Source organism: Hibiscus syriacus, unplaced genomic scaffold (genome assembly GCF_006381635.1).
Source record: "Hibiscus syriacus cultivar Baekdansim isolate YM2019G1 unplaced genomic scaffold, ASM638163v2 tig00111558_pilon, whole genome shotgun sequence".
Taxonomy (NCBI): domain Eukaryota; kingdom Viridiplantae; phylum Streptophyta; class Magnoliopsida; order Malvales; family Malvaceae; genus Hibiscus; species Hibiscus syriacus.
The window spans coordinates 430633-451249 of record NW_024063119.1 but is presented as its reverse complement, the minus strand read 5'-3'; the positions used below and the strand labels follow the sequence as shown (position 1 = coordinate 451249).

Genomic DNA, 20617 nt, shown 5'->3' with positions numbered 1-20617 from the left:
TAGGTAGAAGATAAAACATCCATTTCAAAGAAAATAATGAAACTACAATCTAGAACTAACAATTAGCATTTGTTTTAAACCGAAAATGCCTAATAGCCAAGGTTCTCTCAACTTGAATCATTGCAGAAAATCCGATTAGCCTGGACCAAACTCTAAAAATTTGAGACATGCTTATGGCTACAGATACAGATGGCAGTGGTTTGCCGGTATTAGTCCTCCGGCTTGCTGGTATTCTCCTTAAAGCTCTTAGTCAACCAGATGGCAGTTTCTCTAGGGGAGACCTTACCTGGTCCGAACGGCTTTAGTAACACACCGAGCTCATCATACCTCTCTTGCTGCAGCAACCTTGCACTAAATTCAAGCAACCCCTCCAATGCCTCGGCACGTTGCTGTAACGATGAGGGGTCAAATCTCCGCCTCCGTGTGTCTGATGAGGTGTGGCTTGATGCCCCGGCAGTTGCATTCTGATCGGAGGAATCGGTTGCATTCTCTCCTTCGACTTGAAGCAAGCTACATTGAATTCCTTGCCATGCATCAGTGAAACGGGGCTTGATGGAAGCTCGATCACATGTTTGAACCATACATTTGTCTTTTGTGATTGAACGGTCGACAAATTGTGGTGAGCCGGAGGAGCCCTGTGCAGATATAAATGAAGTTTTGTGGATGGGGAAGAAAGTATCTTCGTACAGGCTAATGGGAATTCAGCTATCTTATCAATTCGAGGTTCATTGACCAAGACATCTAGTGATCGTATGAGGTGAAGAATGCCAGCCCATAGAAGATTCTCGAACTGTACTTCTTGGTAGCAGCAAGGATGTTCTTCGAGTTGCGGGGAGAGGTTTTTTAATCGGAGTGTGTGAACCAGGAAACTGTAGGCACGAGGCAATAAACAGTTTAAACGACAGCTTTTGAAACCAGAAAAATATTATTAGCAATCTCTAGGAATGTGTTGCAAACACGTCTGAGAAAAGAAAAGGCAGGGAAGGGGAGGAAGGAGAGGAAATATTACCGGGTCACCATTTTTTAAGGGCTCTGTCGTTCTCTTGGGAGTTGCAGAAGCTTTTGCTGAAGAACTTCTCCGATTCTTGGTGATACTAGAAAATTTTGAAGTAATTGGCTTGCAGATTGTTGGTTTTTGGCAAAAGTCCCACATTGGTTGTGTATAAGGAGGAGGGGAAATTCTTTTGTTATAAATAAAGCCCTCCTCCTCCTTAGTTAATCATCCCACAAATATAAGCCTTCTTCTATTTTAAAGGCTATTTGTATTCTTTCTCTCTTTGTAATATTTCCTCTATTAGTGAAATATTTTGGTGTTCTCTTTTATGTCTATTTAATAGCTATTGTCGGGTATAGTTGTTGTCAATTATTGTCCTATTAAAATTACTTGTCTTGGTAGTTCTGTCTAAGGAAAGTGGGTTTTAAGAGGGACCATTGTGACCCCTCCTCTTTCCTGGGAATCTACCTTGGGGTGATTTTTAGTACAATCGTTTTCACACTAGTCACCTAGATAATAGTTTTCACGGTGAATCTGTTATTGGTGGAAATTAACCCGAATTTCACAACAATTGGTATCAGAGCTCTTGGTTTATTTTAGTATGCTCTGTGGTTGCGGCTTAGGCTGATCTTCCACATCAGAAAAATTTCCTGGGATAATTGACATTCTGCATTGGCAGCTATTAAATAGAATTTGTAGCAGAAATGGCAGACGCTTCTTCATCTTCAATTTTGGCAAGAAATGCTGTGACAAATGTTAGATTTGCAGTGGAGATTTTTGATGGCACCGGTCATTTCGGCATGTGGCAAAGCGAGGTTCTAGATGCCCTATTTCAGCAGGGTCTAGACATTGCTATTGAAGGAGAGAAACCAGATGATGTTGAGGAGAAAGAATGGAAGAGGATCAATAGAATGGCATGTGGTACTATTCGATCGTGTCTTTCTAGAGAGCAGAAGTATGCATTTTCTAAGGAAACTTCTGCAAGTAAATTGTGGAAGGCACTGGAGGAGAAATTTTTGAAGAAAAGCGGTCAGAACAAACTCTACATGAAAAAGAGACTGTTCCGCTTCAACTATGTACCAGGTACCACTATGAATGATCACATTACTAGCTTTAATCAGCTGGTGACTGATCTGATGAATATGGACGTGACTTTTGAAGACGAAGATCTGGCTCTGATGTTGATGGGATCACTTCCTGATGAGTTTGAGTATCTTGAAACTACTCTACTTCATGGGAAGGTTGATGTGTCTCTCAGTGAAGTAACTGCTGCCTTGTATAGTTATGAATTGAGAAAGAAAGACAAACAAGAAAACACAAGTGTCGAAGCAGAAGCTCTTGTTGTTAGAGGCCGTTCCAAGAGTCAGAATAAAGGAAGCAGAGGGAGATCGAAGTCAAAGTCCAGATTGAGCAAAGATGAATGTGCTTTTTGTCGAGAAAAAGGGCACTGGAAGAAAGAATGTCCCAAGCTAAAGAATAAAGGCAAACCTGAAAGGGGGAAGGCTGTCTCAGAATCAAATGTGGTCGAGTATGATGATGGAGATTCAGATTTCGCATTCGCTGCTACGCCATCAACCAGCTGTTCCAGTTCATGGCTGTTAGATTCAGCTTGTAGCCACCATATGACCCCCAATAGAGAATGGTTCTTTGATTTTAAAGAACTAAAAGGTGGAATTGTCTACACAGCAAATAATTCCCCTCTTGACACACTTGGGATTGGTTCAATTCGCTTGAGGAATCAGGATGGATCAATCAGAACCTTAACAGGTGTCCATTATGTACCAGATTTAATGAGAAATCTCATCTCTGTGGGAACCTTAGAGTCAAAAGGTTTAGAAGTGAGGGCAAAAGATGGGATTATGAGGATTATCTCTGGTGCACTGGTGATAATGAAGGGAATCCGAAAAAGAAACAATGTGTATTACTTTCTGGGTAGTACAATTGTTGGGACAGCAGCAGTGGCAGCTTCTACTGATGAACAGGAGTCAGAAGCAACCAGGTTATGGCATATGCGCTTGGGGCATGTTGGTGAAAAATCCTTGAAATTACTGATAGATCAAGGATTATTGAAGGGTGCTCGGGCTTGCAAATTAGCTTTTTGTGAGCATTGCATCAAAGGGAAGAAGACGAGGGTGAAATTTGGAACAGCAATCCATGATACTAAAGGTATTTTGGATTATGTTCATTCAGATGTATGGGGGCCTTCCAAGACAACTTCATTGGGAGGAACACACTATTATGTCACCTTTGTTGATGATTTTTCCCGGAGAGTTTGGGTGTATCCAATGAAGACAAAGGATGAGGTGCTAGGATTTTTCCTTAAATGGAAAAAGATGATGGAGACTCAAACAGGCAGAAAAATCAAACGTCTCCGTACAGACAATGGTGGAGAGTACAAAAATGATCCATTTCTGAAAGTCTGTGAAGAGGAAGGTATTGTTAGGCACTTCACTGTCAGAGGTACACCACAACAGAATGGAGTGGCAGAGCGTATGAACCGGACATTAGTGGAGAAGGTTCGGTGTATGTTGTCTAATGCTGGGTTAGGCAAAGAATTTTGGGCTGAGGCTTTGGTCTATGCTTGTCACCTTGTCAACCGCTTACCATCGACTGCTATTGGTGGTAAAACACCATTAGAGAAATGGTTTGGAGTACCTGCTACAGATTATGATTCCTTACATGTGTTTGGTTCCACTGCATACTACCATGTTAAGGAGTCAAAGCTGGATCCAAGAGCAAAGAAGGCGATTTTTATGGGGATCACCTCTGGTGTGAAAGGCTACCGTCTTTGGTGTCCAGAAACAAAGAAAATAATCTTCAGCAGGGATGTTACCTTTGATGAATCTACCATGTTGAGAAAGGTGACTTCAGAAAAATTGGAGCAGACAGATGGAACTCCCAAAAAGGTGGAGTTTGAAGGAAGCAAATTTGTCCCAACCAGTAAAGAAAATGATGTTGACTCTCCTATGGTAGAAGAAGAGTCAGATGAAGAAGAGGTTCAGACCCAAGAACCTCCACAGCAACATGAATCAATTGCACTCAGAAAGGGAAAGAGGACCATTAGACAACCTGCTCGTTATGCTGATATGGTCTCTTTTGCATCACCAATTGCAATTGATGACGTTCCTGCCACTTTTAATGAAGCAGTTCAAAGTTCAGAACATAAAAAGTGGAGGATTGCCATGAATGAAGAAATGCAATCCCTTCAAAAGAATCAGACGTGGAAACTAGCTAGTCTTCCGAAGGGAAAGAAGGCAATTGGGTGCAAGTGGGTATATGCAAAGAAAGATGGATTTCCTGACAAGAATAACATCCGCTACAAAGCAAGATTGGTGGCTAAAGGCTACGCTCAAACGGAGGGAGTTGATTATAATGAAGTATTTTCTCCAGTTGTAAAACATTCCTCCATCAGAATTTTGTTGGCTTTGGTAGCGCAGTTGGATTTGGAACTAGTTCAGATGGATGTAAAAACTGCATTTTTACATGGAGACTTGGATGAGGAAATCTACATGACTCAGCCAGATGGATTCAAAGTTGCTGAAAAAGAAGAGATGGTGTGCAAATTAGAAAAATCGTTGTACGGATTGAAGCAATCTCCAAGGCAGTGGTACAAGCGATTTGACAAGTTTATGATAGGGCAGAAGTACACAAGAAGCAAATATGATCATTGTGTGTATTTACGCGAGCTAGAAGACGGATCCTATATATATCTTCTTCTTTATGTTGATGATATGCTGATAGCTTCCAGGAGTCAGACAGAAATTGCGAAACTAAAGACTCAATTGAACAGGGAGTTTGAGATGAAGGATCTTGGTGAAGCGAAGAAGATTCTAGGCATGGAGATATCAAGGGATAAGAAATTGGGGAGGCTTTGTTTGTCTCAGAAAGAATATCTGAGGAAGGTACTAAAACGTTTTGGCATAAATGAGATGTCAAAACCAGTTAGTACACCTCTTGCTCCTCATTTCAAGCTCGGTGCATCCATGTCACCTAAGGATGATGCAGAACGGGAATACATGTCAAAGGTTCCGTATGCAAGTGCTGTTGGTAGCTTGATGTATGCAATGGTGTGTACGAGACCCGATATTTCACAGGCAATTGGGGTTGTGAGCAGGTATATGCATGATCCTGGAAAGGAGCATTGGCAAGCTGTGAAATGGATTCTGCGGTATATTCTAAACACCGTAGATGTTGGTTTGGTCTTTCAGCAGGACAAACAAGATGGTCAGTGTGTAGTTGGGTATTGTGATTCAGACTATGCAGGTGATTTGGACAAGCGTCGATCAACTACTGGTTATGTGTTTACATTTGCAAAGGCACCAGTCAGTTGGAAGTCCACCTTACAGTCAACAGTGGCTTTGTCTACTACAGAGGCAGAGTATATGGCAGTTACAGAGGCTGTGAAGGAGGCAATTTGGCTTCAAGGGTTGCTTGGTGAATTGGGAATGGAACAAAAGCACATCAAAGTGCACTGTGACAGTCAGAGTGCTATTCATTTAGCAAAGAACCAGGTTTACCATGCAAGGACGAAGCATATTGATGTTCGATATCACTTTGTACGAGAGATTCTAGAAGAAGGTGGAGTCATAATCCAGAAGATTCGGACCACTGAGAATCCTGCTGATATGTTGACAAAAGTGGTAACTGCGGTCAAGTTTAAACATTGTTTAGATTTGGTCAATATTGTTACAAATTAAAAGATTGTTTTTAGAGATGTGTGTGGAATTTGCCAAGGTGGAGATTTGTTGGTTTTTGGCAAAAGTCCCACATTGGTTGTGTATAAGGAGGAGGGGAAATTCTTTTGTTATAAATAAAGCCCTCCTCCTCCTTAGTTAATCATCCCACAAATATAAGCCTTCTTCTATTTTAAAGGCTATTTGTATTCTTTCTCTCTTTGTAATATTTCCTCTATTAGTGAAATATTTTGGTGTTCTCTTTTATGTCTATTTAATAGCTATTGTCGGGTATAGTTGTTGTCAATTATTGTCCTATTAAAATTACTTGTCTTGGTAGTTCTGTCTAAGGAAAGTGGGTTTTAAGAGGGACCATTGTGACCCCTCCTCTTTCCTGGGAATCTACCTTGGGGTGATTTTTAGTACAATCGTTTTCACACTAGTCACCTAGATAATAGTTTTCACGGTGAATCTGTTATTGGTGGAAATTAACCCGAATTTCACAACATGCAGATGACTGTCCCTTCAAGGCTGTTGTCAATAGACAAATCTTCTAATCTTCGATCTAAATAACCCAATACGCCATGATGTATTCCTCTGGTAGAGCAAACAGAATCTTGCTCAGCTCCAGCAATGCTCGGATTTAAAGTCCTATCACTGAATGACCTACGCCTCTCCCTGTAACCAGAGAAGCGAACATCTACTGGATCCAAAAATCTAGTTTTCTTTGAATTGGTTTCAGTCCAATTCACAGGCAATGTATTCCTTCTCGGATCATTGATGTTATGTTGAACTTTGAGAATGTATGGCTGAAGGTGCGGATGTTTGAGCAGCTCCTTAGCCTGTCACAATGGATATAGACCCCAAATGATCAGAAAGATCATAAATTGTAGAAATGTGCACATGCAGATGGATGAATGCTAGGGAAAACCAGGAACGAAGAGCAGTATTCGGCTAAAAACAACTGCGATTTCGCTCTATCAAAGCCTAAGAACATTTATGTATGAACTTACATTTGATCCCATTATTGTTGACTCGTAAAGATGCTATGCATATTTTGTGAGACATAAACCAAAGGAGAGTTATACATACACTTGGCCTTAGTTCGGGGTTTTTGCGCAGCATGCTTTTAACAAGATCGCGACTGAAAAGAAACTCAAGCAATAATTAGACCCATAAATTCATCATTTTAAAACCAGCATACAAGAAAACGATATTCACAAGGCAGAAGCCAAGCACGGAAGGAACACGAAGCTTACAAGGCACTGGAATATTTTGTTGGAAGTGGAGCAACTATTGACTTATTAATCTTGTTTATCAGTGCTATCATATCCTGCTCCACAGATATAAGATTACTATAAGAGGAAAACAGAACATGAAACCGGAAAATGATTACTGAACATTAGACGGATTTTCCCCTGACGGAGAAATGCATCTATCATCAAAGCATTAGTTATACATACAACACTCGAACCTTTCGATTCACCATCTAAAACAACATGCATACATGAAAAATTGTGAAGACTATGTACAATAATCGAACCTGTATACTTTAGGAATCCGTATCTAAGAAGTTTTAAGCACGGATTAAGCTAAAAAGATGTAATATGGTTACAAAGTAAGATATGGTAGAAGAACCGACAAATGCTTTAAATGCAGGCTTGAGAGAAGTCATTTCATATATGCACCACCCTGGAGATCACATTTTCAAGTCATATAAACACATGTAGAGATAAAAATCTTGAAATTCTATTGAGACTGACAAAGACAGGCGCGTTTGCATTCGAGCATGTTTACCTAATGACCAGATAATCACTCACCAAGACGTATGGCTTGATCTTTTGTCAAGAAGATGTTCGAACACTGGAAAGCATAATGAAATGAAATATTATCAGTAGAAAGCAACTTGGTGCATTTAGGAAGACATATAACAGGAAAAAAAATCCAAGTTGTAAGTTTGAAATCCAATTTGATCATGCATACAAAAATGACAAATAAAACAAATACAAAAATCATTGATAGATCCATAAATAGATTTTAGAGTGAACACATCACTAAAATGAATAACTAACTGAAAAAATCGAATTTCAAATATACTTAACATAGACTACACTTACATCTGTCATTGGCCATAATTGAAGTAATACAAAAAATAATTTATTAACTTGAAATCAAATTATAATTCTATGTGTATCATTTATTAATATTACAATATAAAATATTTGAAGTTATAAGATTGAAGGATAAAATATATTGAACTAATTTCAAAATATGACCAATTTGATAGATTGTGTAAGTAATAAGGGATAAATGTGTAATTATATAAATTTTATTAACTGTCACGTCAGTACTTTCGTTAATTGTTAACAATAAGTGGCTTGATCGAATGCATTTAAATAGTTTAGTAACCTTATTGAAAAATTTAAAAAATGGTGATCAAAATGAAAATGGATAATAGTTAGATGGTCACTGTTATAGTTTACCCAAAAAGAAGGAAAATAATATAATACATATTTATTTTAACAATTTACCTTTAAGTTTTTAACTAATTTATAATTATACGTTGAATCCTTTAGAATTTTAATTTTTTAAGATAAATTAATAGTGTTCATCGTTAATGATGCTCAACGGTGCTCGTCGAACGTTATATATTTTTCTTTTTTCTTTATATTTAATGGAGAAATATATCGAAAACCAAAAAAAGTCTTTGTATTTAATTTTGAATAAAACACTTCCTCTTCAAAATAATAACAAGGGTTAAATACATAGTTGATATGTTTGTATTTTGTCTAATTGTTTTATTGATTTCAAAAAACATAATATATTTGCACTTTCATTTTTATTTAACTAATATGTGATCAACACCAGTTAACTGACGTTAAATATTGTGATATAATCATGTAGACACTCATTTTCGCCCGATTTTTTTCCTTTCATTTATTTTTAATTTTATTTTATTATGTAGTTTGAAGAAGATTTTTTTAAAGTATGTATATTATATAGTTTGAAATCATTTCAGAAATTATATAATATATGGTTTTTAAATATTTTTGAAAACTTACATATAATATATGGTTTTTAAAACATTTTGAAAATATATATGTAATATATATTTTTTCAAAAACATTTTGAGAATATATATATTATATAGATTTTGAAAAAAAAACATTTTAAAAATATATACTATATGATTTTTGAAAAACATTTTGAAGATACATATAAAATATAGTTTTCAAAATATTTTGGAAAATATATATAATATATAGTTTAAAAATCATTTTAGAAAAATATTATATATATATATATATATATATATATTTTGGAAATATTTTTATTTTATTTATTTATTTTCTTTCTTTTTCATTCATTTCTTTTTATGTTTTTTTATGTCCATAACAGTCCAACATTTGAGTCCAAAAGAAGGCCCAACCGGGTTTGGGCTTGACCCAGTCTAATCCTGGATTAGGGTTTCTCAACTTTAGTCAAGGCATCGTAGATCAGTGGAGTCAAGGTAACAAACGGCCAGAATCACACCGACCGAGATTCATGGAGCTCGGATAAGGATAGCCCGGGACTGCACCATCCCGGGTCTTCAGCCACAACCAACCCTCTCGATTTAATCAGGAAACATGGGTAAAATGGCCCCCGAAGCCATATGAAACAGCCCGGTTGGAGGCTATAAATACCTCGTCGGGGTATCAACAGACGAGAAACAACAGGCCAACGGAGATACAACCACGATACCAATAGAGAACCATCAACCATAAATAGAGACCATTGATCGAGAACCACAAAACCCACGAGTAAACAAAAAAACCAACAGAACCCACGAGTAAACTAAAAAAACCATACCAAGGTACCACCACACCGATCACCAGAAACGAAGATAACCACACAGAAATCACAGAGACAAAATAACCATCGACCAATAGCAAAGATCGAACCACGATGAACATTAACCCCACAAAAAAACAACATATAGCCACGAACACACAACAAATACAGTTGAAGAACAAAAAATCCAAACACAAGAAAACCAACAGATCTTTCGAAACCGACAAAAGCAAAAGCAGAGCAAAGAAAAATCATTGGAGCTCGTATCGAAAAGGCCACCGGAAAAGCGGGGGGTCGCCGGAAAGGTAAAACCCGAAAGGGTTTTCGTTTGATCTACACTTCTTGGGGAATTTTTTTTTGTAATTTTGGCTTCGAAATCGGGTTTGAGGTGTAAAGGGGAGTGTTTGGTTAAATTTTGGGTCCTCCCGGCCGCCGGCGGTGGTGGCCGGAGCAGCATGAGACCACCGACGCGGTTGCCGAAAATCGCATGTGGAGAGAGAAGAGAGAATTTTTTCTCTCATATGAGGAATGAGAGGGCGATTTGAACAAATGAGAGATGGGAGGGGTTCTGGGCCGATTTAGGTAAATATATACCCTCCCCGAAACTACGCCGTTTTGGGGAGGGATCTTCCCGTAATTTCGTGCATGGATAAACCTTTACCTGGTCCCTGTAAGTTGTACACTTTTCATGTTGGTCACTAAATTTAATTTTCAGCATTGCAATTTGGAATCCAAATTTAATATGTTTTTATTTTGGCCTCTAATTTATGCTTCATTCGAAAATGGCCCCGAAATGTCTTGCATGTTTTAATTGAGTCACTACTTGTTTTTCCTTTTTTTGATTTAACCACGGTTATTGCAAATTTTACATTTTGATCCCTTTTTTTATTTTTTTATTTTTCAGTTTCTTTATGTATAATTTTCTTAACATTTTTTATTTCTTTCAAAATATTTAACCTCTTTTATTTTTTAGTAATTTTATTTTATTTTGATTTTGATTTTTTCTATTCTTAATCTTTTTACTAAATTTTATTTTATATTTTATTCATTTTTTTATTTTATTAATTATATTTTTTTCTATTTTTATTTATTCCTTTGACTTATTATTTTATGTTTTTTTTTATTTTTTTTATTTTTCTCTTTAATTTATTTAATATTCATTTTTTTCTCTCCTTTTGATTTATTATTATTATATTAATTTCTTTTTCTCTTTTATTTAATATCTCTTCTTCTTTATTTCTAACATTTTTAGAAGAATTTCCAACCAATCAAATGTAAGCAATTCGAATCAAAATTTTAATTTTAAATTTTAATTCTTAATTTTTGCAATTAAAGACAACCGATAAATTAATTGGTACCGAAAGGGCGGTTCAAGGGTGCTAATCCTTCCTTGACCGTAACCGACTTTTGAACCCGACATGTTTCTGGTACAACGCAGATCAGGCAAGATGGTATCCGACCCACCTAAATTCGTTTTAAAGTGGTCGGTGGCGACTCCAATTCGTTTAATTCATGTCGAAGCCTAATTTCGGGTCTAACCGAAAGACGACCGCGACAAATCACACATTTGGTTCCTATTATTTATATATTCTCTCAATTTAGTCATACTTTTAATAAATTAAAATAAATTTAATCCTTCAATCAAATGATGTCACATGTCACACTAGGTGTTACTGATACCACATGTCATGCCACATCTCACCATTCAGTAGGAGTACTAACTTTTCAAAGTATCAGTGAAAAATAAATATATTAAATTAAAATAAAAGTTAGTGAATAGTGATATGTGGCAGCAATAACAATTGACACCACTGACACGTGGAACTAATGGCACGTGATATAATTCAATTGAATGATTAAATTTATTTTAATTTATTAAAAGTAAAATTAAATTGAGAAAATATATAAATAACATAGATCAAATATGTGATTATACCAAAATACTACATCACCTAATATGTTAACCGTTATCGAAAATTTACTCATGGTGACTACATCTTAATTAAATAAAAATGAAAATAAATTAAATATAAATGAAAATGATCCATGTTTTTTGAAATGAGTGATTAAAAGTAGACAAAAATATAAAGATAAATAACGAATCATGTAGTTAACACTAATAATAATAATAATATTAATACTCTTTAAACGACGACGTTTCATAAACATCTTCCAGTTTTGTCTTTTCCGAATACTCGCCATTATTTTTTGGTTTTAAGATCTTTTTTCTTCGTTAACTTTCACTCCGATTATTCGTTCTCAGGTTCATCAATCTCGTCAATCCCGTAAACCATGTCGGCTGCTGAATCAGCTACTGCAATTCAAAGGAACCAAGTGAGTATTCCTGTCCTCAGAGTTCTTTCCTTTACGGATACCCTTTTGTTTGGTTTTTGAGAAATTTTGAAAAAAAAATTGGATGGAAAACAAGGAAAATAGTAATGAATATGTTTTCGATGATATTCTTTACTTGAAAAGTTCCTTTTTTATTTCTTTGGATGATTGAAATATTTCGCCATCAGTGTATTTGTGGGGCTAATCGAAAGGAGGCTTCTTGGAAAATTGTATTAACTTGATTATTTGGGAACCTCTTTTTGTAATTAGGTTGATCTCTTGGATTTTATTGATTGGTCTGGAGTTGAATGCCTTAACCAAAGCTCCAGTCACTCTTTGTCAAATGCCCTCAAGCAAGTAACTATCTTCAACCTATTCTTGTTTCTCTTAAGAATGGCTGGTTTTCATTTGTTATTGAATTAATTAGGCTGATATGCTTACTTTATTGTGTGGGATACTAATGGTTTCGGTTGAAGTTCTTTTTAAACATTGATTTTATGGTTAATTGATTCGATATTGTAAATATCATGTATGAATTTTGCTAATTAAGTTGTTGCTTCTGTGAAATTTTATTATCATGAAATCATTCAATTTTATGGTCATGAGTTAGGGTTATAGAGAAGATGAAGGATTGAACCTTGAGAGTGATGCCGATGAGCAACTTCTGATTTATATCCCTTTCACTCGAGTCATTAAACTACATTCCATAGTCGTCACGGGATCCGAAGAGGATGGTAATGTTTTTTATATCTTTACATTTCCATAAATCTTGAATGCAATCACATTGAAGCAAAGTCCTATTGGCTTATCCGTTGAAGCATGCCTGTTTCAAGATGCACTCCTAGAATTACCTTTGATGTTGTCTAGTGTTGTAGTATTTGAAGACAGATTGTATTTTCAGGTCCAAAGATGGTGAAACTTTTTACTAACAGGGAACATATGGGGTTTAGGTAAGACCAAAGGCATAATTACATTCTAGCAAATTGTTTATCCATTTTAAGCACTTAGCATTTCACTGAGGAGTATGTTCCGCTTTACATAATGCAGTAACGTCAGTGACTTCCCTCCAAGTGACACTGCTATTTTGTCACCTGATAATCTAAAGGTAGCTCTTCTCTTTCTGTCTTTCCATTGTCAGGAAATAAGGGTATTTTATGAACTCACCGTGAATTGATAAACCTCATGATGCTCACTCTCTCTTCCTCTTTTCAGGGGAAACCATTGGTCTTGAAGTATGTCAAGTTTCAGAATGTCCGTAGGTACGTCTATATTTTGAGCACGTGAAGTGGTCTATTTGGTCTTTATCATAACATTAAGTAAATTGTTGTTAATATTGCTTTTCTTTTCCAGTTTGACAATATTTATTGAAGACAATCAGTCGGGTTCAGAGATCACAAAGGTTCAGAAGATTGCTTTATATGGATCAACGTATGTTTTTAATAATTATAGTTCCTACTTCTCTGCATTGTTTTATATCATTTACTAAAATCATCGGTTTATAATTTCTTACTTCCTTCTTACCACCAATACCATACAGGAGACATGTTTATTATTTAATATTTACTTGTTTGGGCCATGAATTTATGTTTTCGCCATTTGCGTTGCTTATTACTAGTAAAGACGGTTATTACTCATCCGACTTTTCCAAATTTGAGAACTACTTGAATCCAGAGCCTTTCTGACATTACCTAAAACTAGCAAAGCAAAACCGAGCTGAGCACGGTGTAATTTGTTATAAGCATATGCTGTCCTTTTTGCATGTTAGCAACTAGCTTCGCTGTTTTCTTTTTGGTCCATATGCAGCAATGACCACTAAGAATCAAGGATACCTATCCTCCCAAAGGATTTGTTTGCTTCATTGCTTTAGTGATTTCATGAATGACGGTCTCTAACTTGGGCATTAAAATATGTACCTCGTATGTGCCGGTTTCCCTGATAATAATTCATCATCGGCTTAGGGATCAGAACAAAAGAAAAGTGCAATGAACTATTTTCCCCTTATATGGCATTTGCATTTCTTCTCATTATACGCCTACATGTTTTGAATGCAGGGTGGAAACGACGGACATGAAGGGGTTGAAGAAGATCGAGGATCATAATCATTAACCCTGAAAGGCTCTGAAGGAAGAGCAGGAACATGGATTGAACCCTAATGGCCTAGGATACTATAAACATTGGTTTCCATTTCTTCATCTAGTTTTGGACTGAGTTACTTTGCTGAGAAAAATACAACACCTGAATTCTGAAGAGAAATGTTATATTTATGTGACAGCATCAGCTTTTGACATCCAAATTCATATAAACACCTTCATGTTTTAGAATTGAATGAAGTCATATGGATGACTGAAAATAAACTATAGCTAAATTCATATTAATCATGACTATGAAGAAAATGTTCCTTTTTGTCATAAAATTCTAGAATTATGACTCAAAACAAATATATATTATTGTTCTATAATAATATCAAAATTATCACATGACATATATTCCCTGATTAGCCTCCCTATCAATCATTAAGTATATACTCTTAATCAGAGTTTAAGGATAACATATAGTTTATGTATCCATTACAATAAGTTATTTGGTGAATAAAAGTAAACTTGAATATCAAGCGGCTGCCAACATCATTCTGACGAATTCTTCATAATTAACTTGACCATCTCCATCCAAATCAGCTTCTCTGATCATCTGCTCTAGTTCTTCATCTGTTAGTTTCTCCCCTATATTGATCATCACCAGCCTCAACTGCGATTACATTACTCGATCCGAATCAATTAATTTCCGACATAATAAAATAATAATAGAAACCAGTATCAATTAATTTCCCACATAATATTAAATAATAATAAGAAACCAGTATGATAACCATGAGTAATACAGGAAAAGAAAACACGACACACACACACACAAGAATTAACCAACCTCATGGGGTGATATGTAGCCATCTTGATCTTTGTCAAATACCCTGAAAGCTTCTCTCAGTTCATCATCTGCTTCAGTTTCCTATTGTCAAAAAAAATCCTTATTATATTTCTTTGTTGAAAAAATCGTCGGAAATATTTGTTTTTCCGACGACAAAAAACCCTTTTACGAGGCAGTGACAGGTCTTGTAACCCTGGAGATATAGATTAATCAATCACCTTCATTTTTCTTTCCATGAGATTCAAGAATTCTCCTAATTCAATAGTTCCATTGCCATTAGTATCAACTTCATCGATCATGTTCTGGAGCTCTTCTTCCGTTGGATTCTGATCCAACGACTTGATTGCAATGGCTAGTTCTTCCATCGTTATGCAGCCTGTAAAACAAGTAATTCCAACATAGTTATCGAATCATAAAATTATAATTTATGATAAAGGGAAGAAAATTTACCATCTCCATCTTTGTCGAAGAGACAGAAGGCTTCTCGAAACTCAGAAACTAGTTGTTCAGACATGATTTCTCCCATGTTTTCTGAATTTTAATCTGAGGGAAAGCAAAGTATGCAGCAAAATATGAAAAGGAAAACTGAAGATGAGTGCTTGGACAGCAGTCTCAACTCCAAAAGCTTTCCTTGTTCAAGTTAGATGAACAAAAACAAAGCATTTTATAGTTAGAAAAGCAAAGGTGATGATGTCAATAAGTTGTAATAAATGAATTTTCTGGTAAGTTGAGTTTTTAGTTCCAATGCCCATTTCTTGTTTGTTGATTTCCTGGGTTGAATGAATTCCATTTCCACTTTCCACGAGTTTTTTTCTCCAGGACTTTCCCCTTGAAGCTGCCCACTTGACAGCGACTTGATAATTATTTGTACGACTGAGATTTAAAAATTGTTATATATTTATTTAATATTAAAAAATGAAAATTGAATTCATAAAGAATTTTTGATCATATATGTTAATAATAATAATATTATATATATATATATATATATATTAAATTTATCATGTCTGTTTTAAAATTAATATTGTAATTTTCTAGGGATTTTTCTAAACTAGGGACCAGAGAGACTAAATTGTCTTTTATGAAATATATTTCAGCATTCAATGTAGAAAAAAAACTACAGTTGACTTTTTCTTTCCTTTTTTTTCCATAGAAAGCAATTAATTTTATTAAAATTTAAAATAAAATAAAATTATAATCATATTATAAAGTAAATATATAATTATAATGCTTTTTATAATCATTAATACGAAAATTTAATCATTTATTGTGATAGACGAATAATAGAAGAAAAAATATTAAATAAATTCAATAAAAAATTTGAACAAAAGATAGATACAAATAAAATTGACAGTATCGATAGATGAGCCACAAAAGCATATCAAACTATTTAAGACCATCGAAATCATAAACTAGAGTCGGACGATGTGAGAAAATTGTCTATGAATGCAAACCGTATATTCCAATTCAATATGAGGGTTTAAAAAATGGAATATCAACATGATAAGGATGAGTTTGTAACATAATGAATGTTCGAGTGACCATTTTATAACTTTTAATAGTTTAATGACTCAACAAAACAAATCACTATAATTAAAAGATCATTTTATAACTTTTAATAATTAATAAACTCAATAAAATATTATCCGATAGTTTGAGAACCATTTGCGTACTTTACCCTTGAATTTATTTGATATTAAAAGAGCCGGTTCATCGATTCGTTTATGTACATTGACGGATTAATCAATTAAATATATAGCGACCAGCGGGAGGGATCATGACCCAAATGTTTTGGTTTAATCTAAATTTAAATACTCTATAGTTTAAAAAATATTGTTTAAATTAAAGTTTGATTCTTATTTTTTTTATTTAAATATTATTTAACTATTTCCTTGAATTTTAACTTGGACTTGACTTTCTAGGTATATTTAAATATATTTCGACTAAATGTTTTTTTAGGAATAATTTGACTAAAATTTGGATATATATATATATTTTTTTAATATGAGTGTTTTATGTTAATTTTATTATAATTATAATTATAATTATTTGGACATTTATTATTTTCTGATTTACCTATAAGGGCGGAGAAAGAGGGGCGGCATTGGAGATTTGGAGGTGCTTTGGTCTCCCATAAATAATAAAATTTTATTTTTAATTATGTTAAATTTTCTAGTTAAGATGTTAATAAAAGTGTTTTTTATCCCCCCAAAATGATATATTTGAAATAATTATGAGTTTTTTTTTTTGCCTTAATCTAACTTTTCTTACTTCTGAAATAACTGAATTTCATTAATTGCAGTATTTTCATGTAATTATACTTCTGTATCTATATCGATATGATTCATTTTTATTGAATAAAATTATATAAAATTATAATTATTAAATAAATTTTAATATATAATTAATATTAAATTTTTTGAAATTGTTCATATATATATATAGACCGAAAGAGGAGCCGGTAAAGGTAATCACTCCCCCTAAAACTTTTAGATTATATTTGAGATGTATTTTTTATATTTTAGATTGAAAATCTATTATATTAGATGAAAATACATGATTTCATTCAAAAATAATCATACACACAAGAATATTAATACGGGTCTCGTTAAAATCCTCCGTACACTTAGTTGGAAGAAAAGATGAGCGGTTAAGGGAAATCACTCCTCCTAAAATTTTTAGATTATATTTGAGATGTATTTTTTATATTTTCGATTGAAAATCTATTTTTAGATGAAAATGTATAATTTTATTCAAAAACAATCTTACACACAAAAATATTATTACGAGCCCCGTTAAAAACATCTATACACTTAGATGGAGTAACATAGTATCCATAATATATTAAAAAAAAAGCCAAAAACTATCTGAGAACATCGTCCTCCAGTAACAACAAATGAATCCACCCATGTGGAACTACATGAAAATTAAGATCCATACTATCTACTCCAACACTTTTAGCTAAGGCATCGGCTACTTTGTTCCCCTCTCGATGAATGTGTTGGACGAGCACCATCCAGTCACGTCGACGAAGCTCGTCTAAATGTCATTTAAGAAAATGAATGTCGTTATAGTCATCCTTCGAAACCCTAATCGCCTTCATACTAGTTAACTCAAGAACAACCTATCGGAAACCAGCTTCCCAAGTGTAGAGAATGCCAGAGTACGCCCCTCAAAGTTCGACATCCAGGACCGAACAAGTACCAATGAATCTCGCAAAAGCAAACTGCCACTTACCAAGATCGTCCCGAGCTATGCCACCACATTTGACGTAACCATTATCATCACATCTCGACCCATTAGTTTTGAGTTTAACTCACTGTGGGGGCCGGAGGTTCTAACGAACTGGATCAATGTTCACACCGCTAACATCTATGTTGTTCACATGGATTTTAGACTGAGCACGAAAAGTTAGCTCGATCAAACGCTTACTGCGATCGATCACTGTGGCCTGCCGTCGGACTATTACAGGTACAAGCATTCCGATCAAGCCATGAATTTCAAAAAACATAACCAAAAACAAGATCTCACTGTTCATTATCGCGACCAAGACTAATGCAACCAGACAAGTTTGCTCATATCCAGTCATGCAGATCCATCTGTAAGAACGAAATCAACTTTGCAGGCTACACCAGAGCAGCCCAAGTTTGTATCGCTGGTGGACAGCAGTTAAAGACGTGGTCAATATCTTCAATAGGAGCACCATAAACCTGACACCAGTAGTCCGTTGTGAAGTTCCTTTAACTTTCGATAAGCGCCAGAACTTTGGGATGATATTCCAAATTGATTCGGCGAGCCTGTCCTTGCATCAGACCGAAGTAAATAGGTCGATTTCAACGTGAAGGACTGTCCCCGATTTCCCCGCCAACCAATTGAGTCCATGGTTATTCTTAGGTCCGAACCCTTGATCGCAACAATTCTAAGTAAGATATGGGGAGGGAGAAGATGTTCAAAGAACTCTCTGTGCCACTCCCCTACATTTTTGGCCATGGACGCTATAGAGGTATTTGCAATATTCGCCTTGAGGTTCGGATGGACATACTCAATTAGCGGACCAATATCATCGATCCAAGTGTCATACCAAAAATCAATCTCGTTGCCATACCCAGTAAACCAGAAAAGACTGGAACGCACAACACTCCATATAGTATTCAGACCTTTCCACAAACGAGAGCAATTAGAATTGCGCAAAAACAGTGACACCCCCTCACTGCACCAATATTTTGCACGTATAAAACGAACCCAAAGGTCTTCTCTACGTACAATAATATGGAACACAATTTTCATAAGAAAAACCTCATTGAGGATATCCATTTTATGAAATCTCAATCCTCCAATCGATGTGGGTTTACAAACATCATCCCATTTAACCAAATGAACCCCGCCACGTGACGACGTAATGCCCCCACATGAATCGACGAATCAACCGCTCTATAAATTTACATGTTAGGTAACACCGCAATTTGCATTATGTACATGGGAATCGCAGGTAAAACTGATGGAATCACATCTAGAATTGATTTAGCCAATAAGATTCTGCCCGTAAACAGAAGACATTTCGCCATCCACATATTAAGTTTTTGTTTACCATCTGAACAAGGTACTGATAGGAGGTCACACTAACTCGACGGCGAAGCACATGCACCCCAAGGTAATTACCAAGATCCTCGACTTCCTCAAAACCAAAGCTTTCACTAATCAACGATCGGGTAGCGCGATAAAAATTTTAGAAAAAAACATCGTTGTTTTGGCAGCACACACCTTATGCCCAGAGGCTCGACAAAATTCTCCTAGAACCAATTTTATGGTTTGTAGCTGGTACAGCGAAGCTTCGACAAACAAGATCTAGTCATCAGCCAAAAATAAGTGGATTTCATTGCCCCTTAACAGTAGCTGAACGTATAGAATGTGTAGGACATTCCATGCATAACACAAAAAGATATGGTGACAAGGGATCATCTTGTCGAATTCCCCGGGTATGAGTGAAAGGCTCCGTCATATCTCCATTCCAAAGAAACGTGGGGAGACGGTAGAATTATTTTTTCCGGGTCGGGTCAGGTTTGATATTTTTCATCCTAAATCCGAATTCGACCCTACGCGAACACCACCTTTTAAAAAAACCCGACATGAACCCATTTTTTTTTAAAAAAATTAACCTGATCGAATCAGAACCCATCGGATTCAGATCTCATGCCCATCCCTAACAAAGGCCGAAGGAGCAATGACCTCCCAAAACTTGGTAAAATTGTAAATAAAACCCTAAATTTTTATAAATTTATCATCTCATATAATTTTATAAATTCACATAAGGCGCGTTTCAAAGAGGACTTGGACCCTCAAGCCCACCAGCAAACCCTTCACGGGCTGGATAAGAAATTTAAGTTGGATTTTGTATTAAATTTGGGCTAAATATTCTTTATTTTTTATATGAGTTTGTATGAGACAACATTGTATAGATTTACAATGTATATAAATCAGCCCACAGACATGAAATCTATATGAAATTCATGCTCATAACAACTAAATAGACTTTTCTCTAAGAAATATGAGAAACAATCCACTACGACACTATGTCATGTGGATTAGGGGTGGGCATGGGTCAGATTTTCGGCCGATCCGACTCGAAATAATATAAAATTATTAATTTTATTAAATAAATAGAGACTTAATTAAAAATAATAATATAAAGAAAGATATTCTTGCAATTATCCCTAAATATATAAAGTATTTTTATATTATTTTTCGAGTCTAATCAAATTAAATTTTTCACCATAAAATCGAAACCGACCATTCTTAACTTGAACTTGATTTCTTTTTTAAAAAATCAAATCCGATTGGATCAAATCAAATATGGATGTCCCTC

At 35.2% G+C, this 20617-nt stretch overlaps 2 protein-coding genes and 1 pseudogene across 2 annotated transcripts; 1 reads left to right on the top strand and 2 right to left on the bottom strand.

Annotated features, from left to right (window-relative positions):
• On the bottom strand, positions 1–7132 carry LOC120164910 (annotated as a pseudogene).
• Positions 7133–11696: 4564 nt separating this feature from the next.
• Positions 11697–14119, top strand: LOC120164896 (PITH domain-containing protein At3g04780-like). Its single transcript, XM_039174530.1, has 8 exons — positions 11697–11835; positions 12103–12189; positions 12443–12566; positions 12734–12782; positions 12880–12937; positions 13045–13091; positions 13183–13260; positions 13884–14119. Exons 1-8 carry the CDS (start codon positions 11794–11796, stop codon positions 13936–13938), a joined length of 540 nt encoding a protein of 179 aa, XP_039030461.1. The 5' UTR covers positions 11697–11793; the 3' UTR covers positions 13939–14119.
• A 156-nt stretch (positions 14120–14275) lies between these two features.
• On the bottom strand, positions 14276–15364 carry LOC120164938 (calmodulin-like protein 11). The gene is made up of 4 exons (XM_039174561.1): positions 15205–15364; positions 14973–15130; positions 14755–14835; positions 14276–14577 (listed from the first exon to the last, which is right to left on the bottom strand). Exons 1-4 carry the CDS (start codon positions 15278–15280, stop codon positions 14440–14442), a joined length of 453 nt encoding a protein of 150 aa, XP_039030492.1. The 5' UTR covers positions 15281–15364; the 3' UTR covers positions 14276–14439.
• Between the last annotated feature and the right edge of the window lie 5253 nt (positions 15365–20617).

Excerpts from the sequence above, each read along its gene's own strand:
- LOC120164896 (XM_039174530.1), top strand. The coding sequence starts at position 11,794 with ATGTCGGCTGCTGAATCAGCTACTGCAATTCAAAGGAACCAA. Across the intron at positions 12,938-13,044 it reads TGTCACCTGATAATCTAAAG|GGGAAACCATTGGTCTTGAA; the intron begins GTAGCTCTTCTC and ends TCCTCTTTTCAG. Across the intron at positions 13,092-13,182 it reads AAGTTTCAGAATGTCCGTAG|TTTGACAATATTTATTGAAG; the intron begins GTACGTCTATAT and ends TTTCTTTTCCAG.
- LOC120164938 (XM_039174561.1), bottom strand. The coding sequence starts at position 15,280 with ATGGGAGAAATCATGTCTGAACAACTAGTTTCTGAGTTTCGAGAAGCC. Across the intron at positions 15,131-15,204 it reads CTTCGACAAAGATGGAGATG|GCTGCATAACGATGGAAGAA; the intron begins GTAAATTTTCTT and ends CTTGTTTTACAG. Across the intron at positions 14,578-14,754 it reads GCTACATATCACCCCATGAG|TTGAGGCTGGTGATGATCAA; the intron begins GTTGGTTAATTC and ends ATGTAATCGCAG.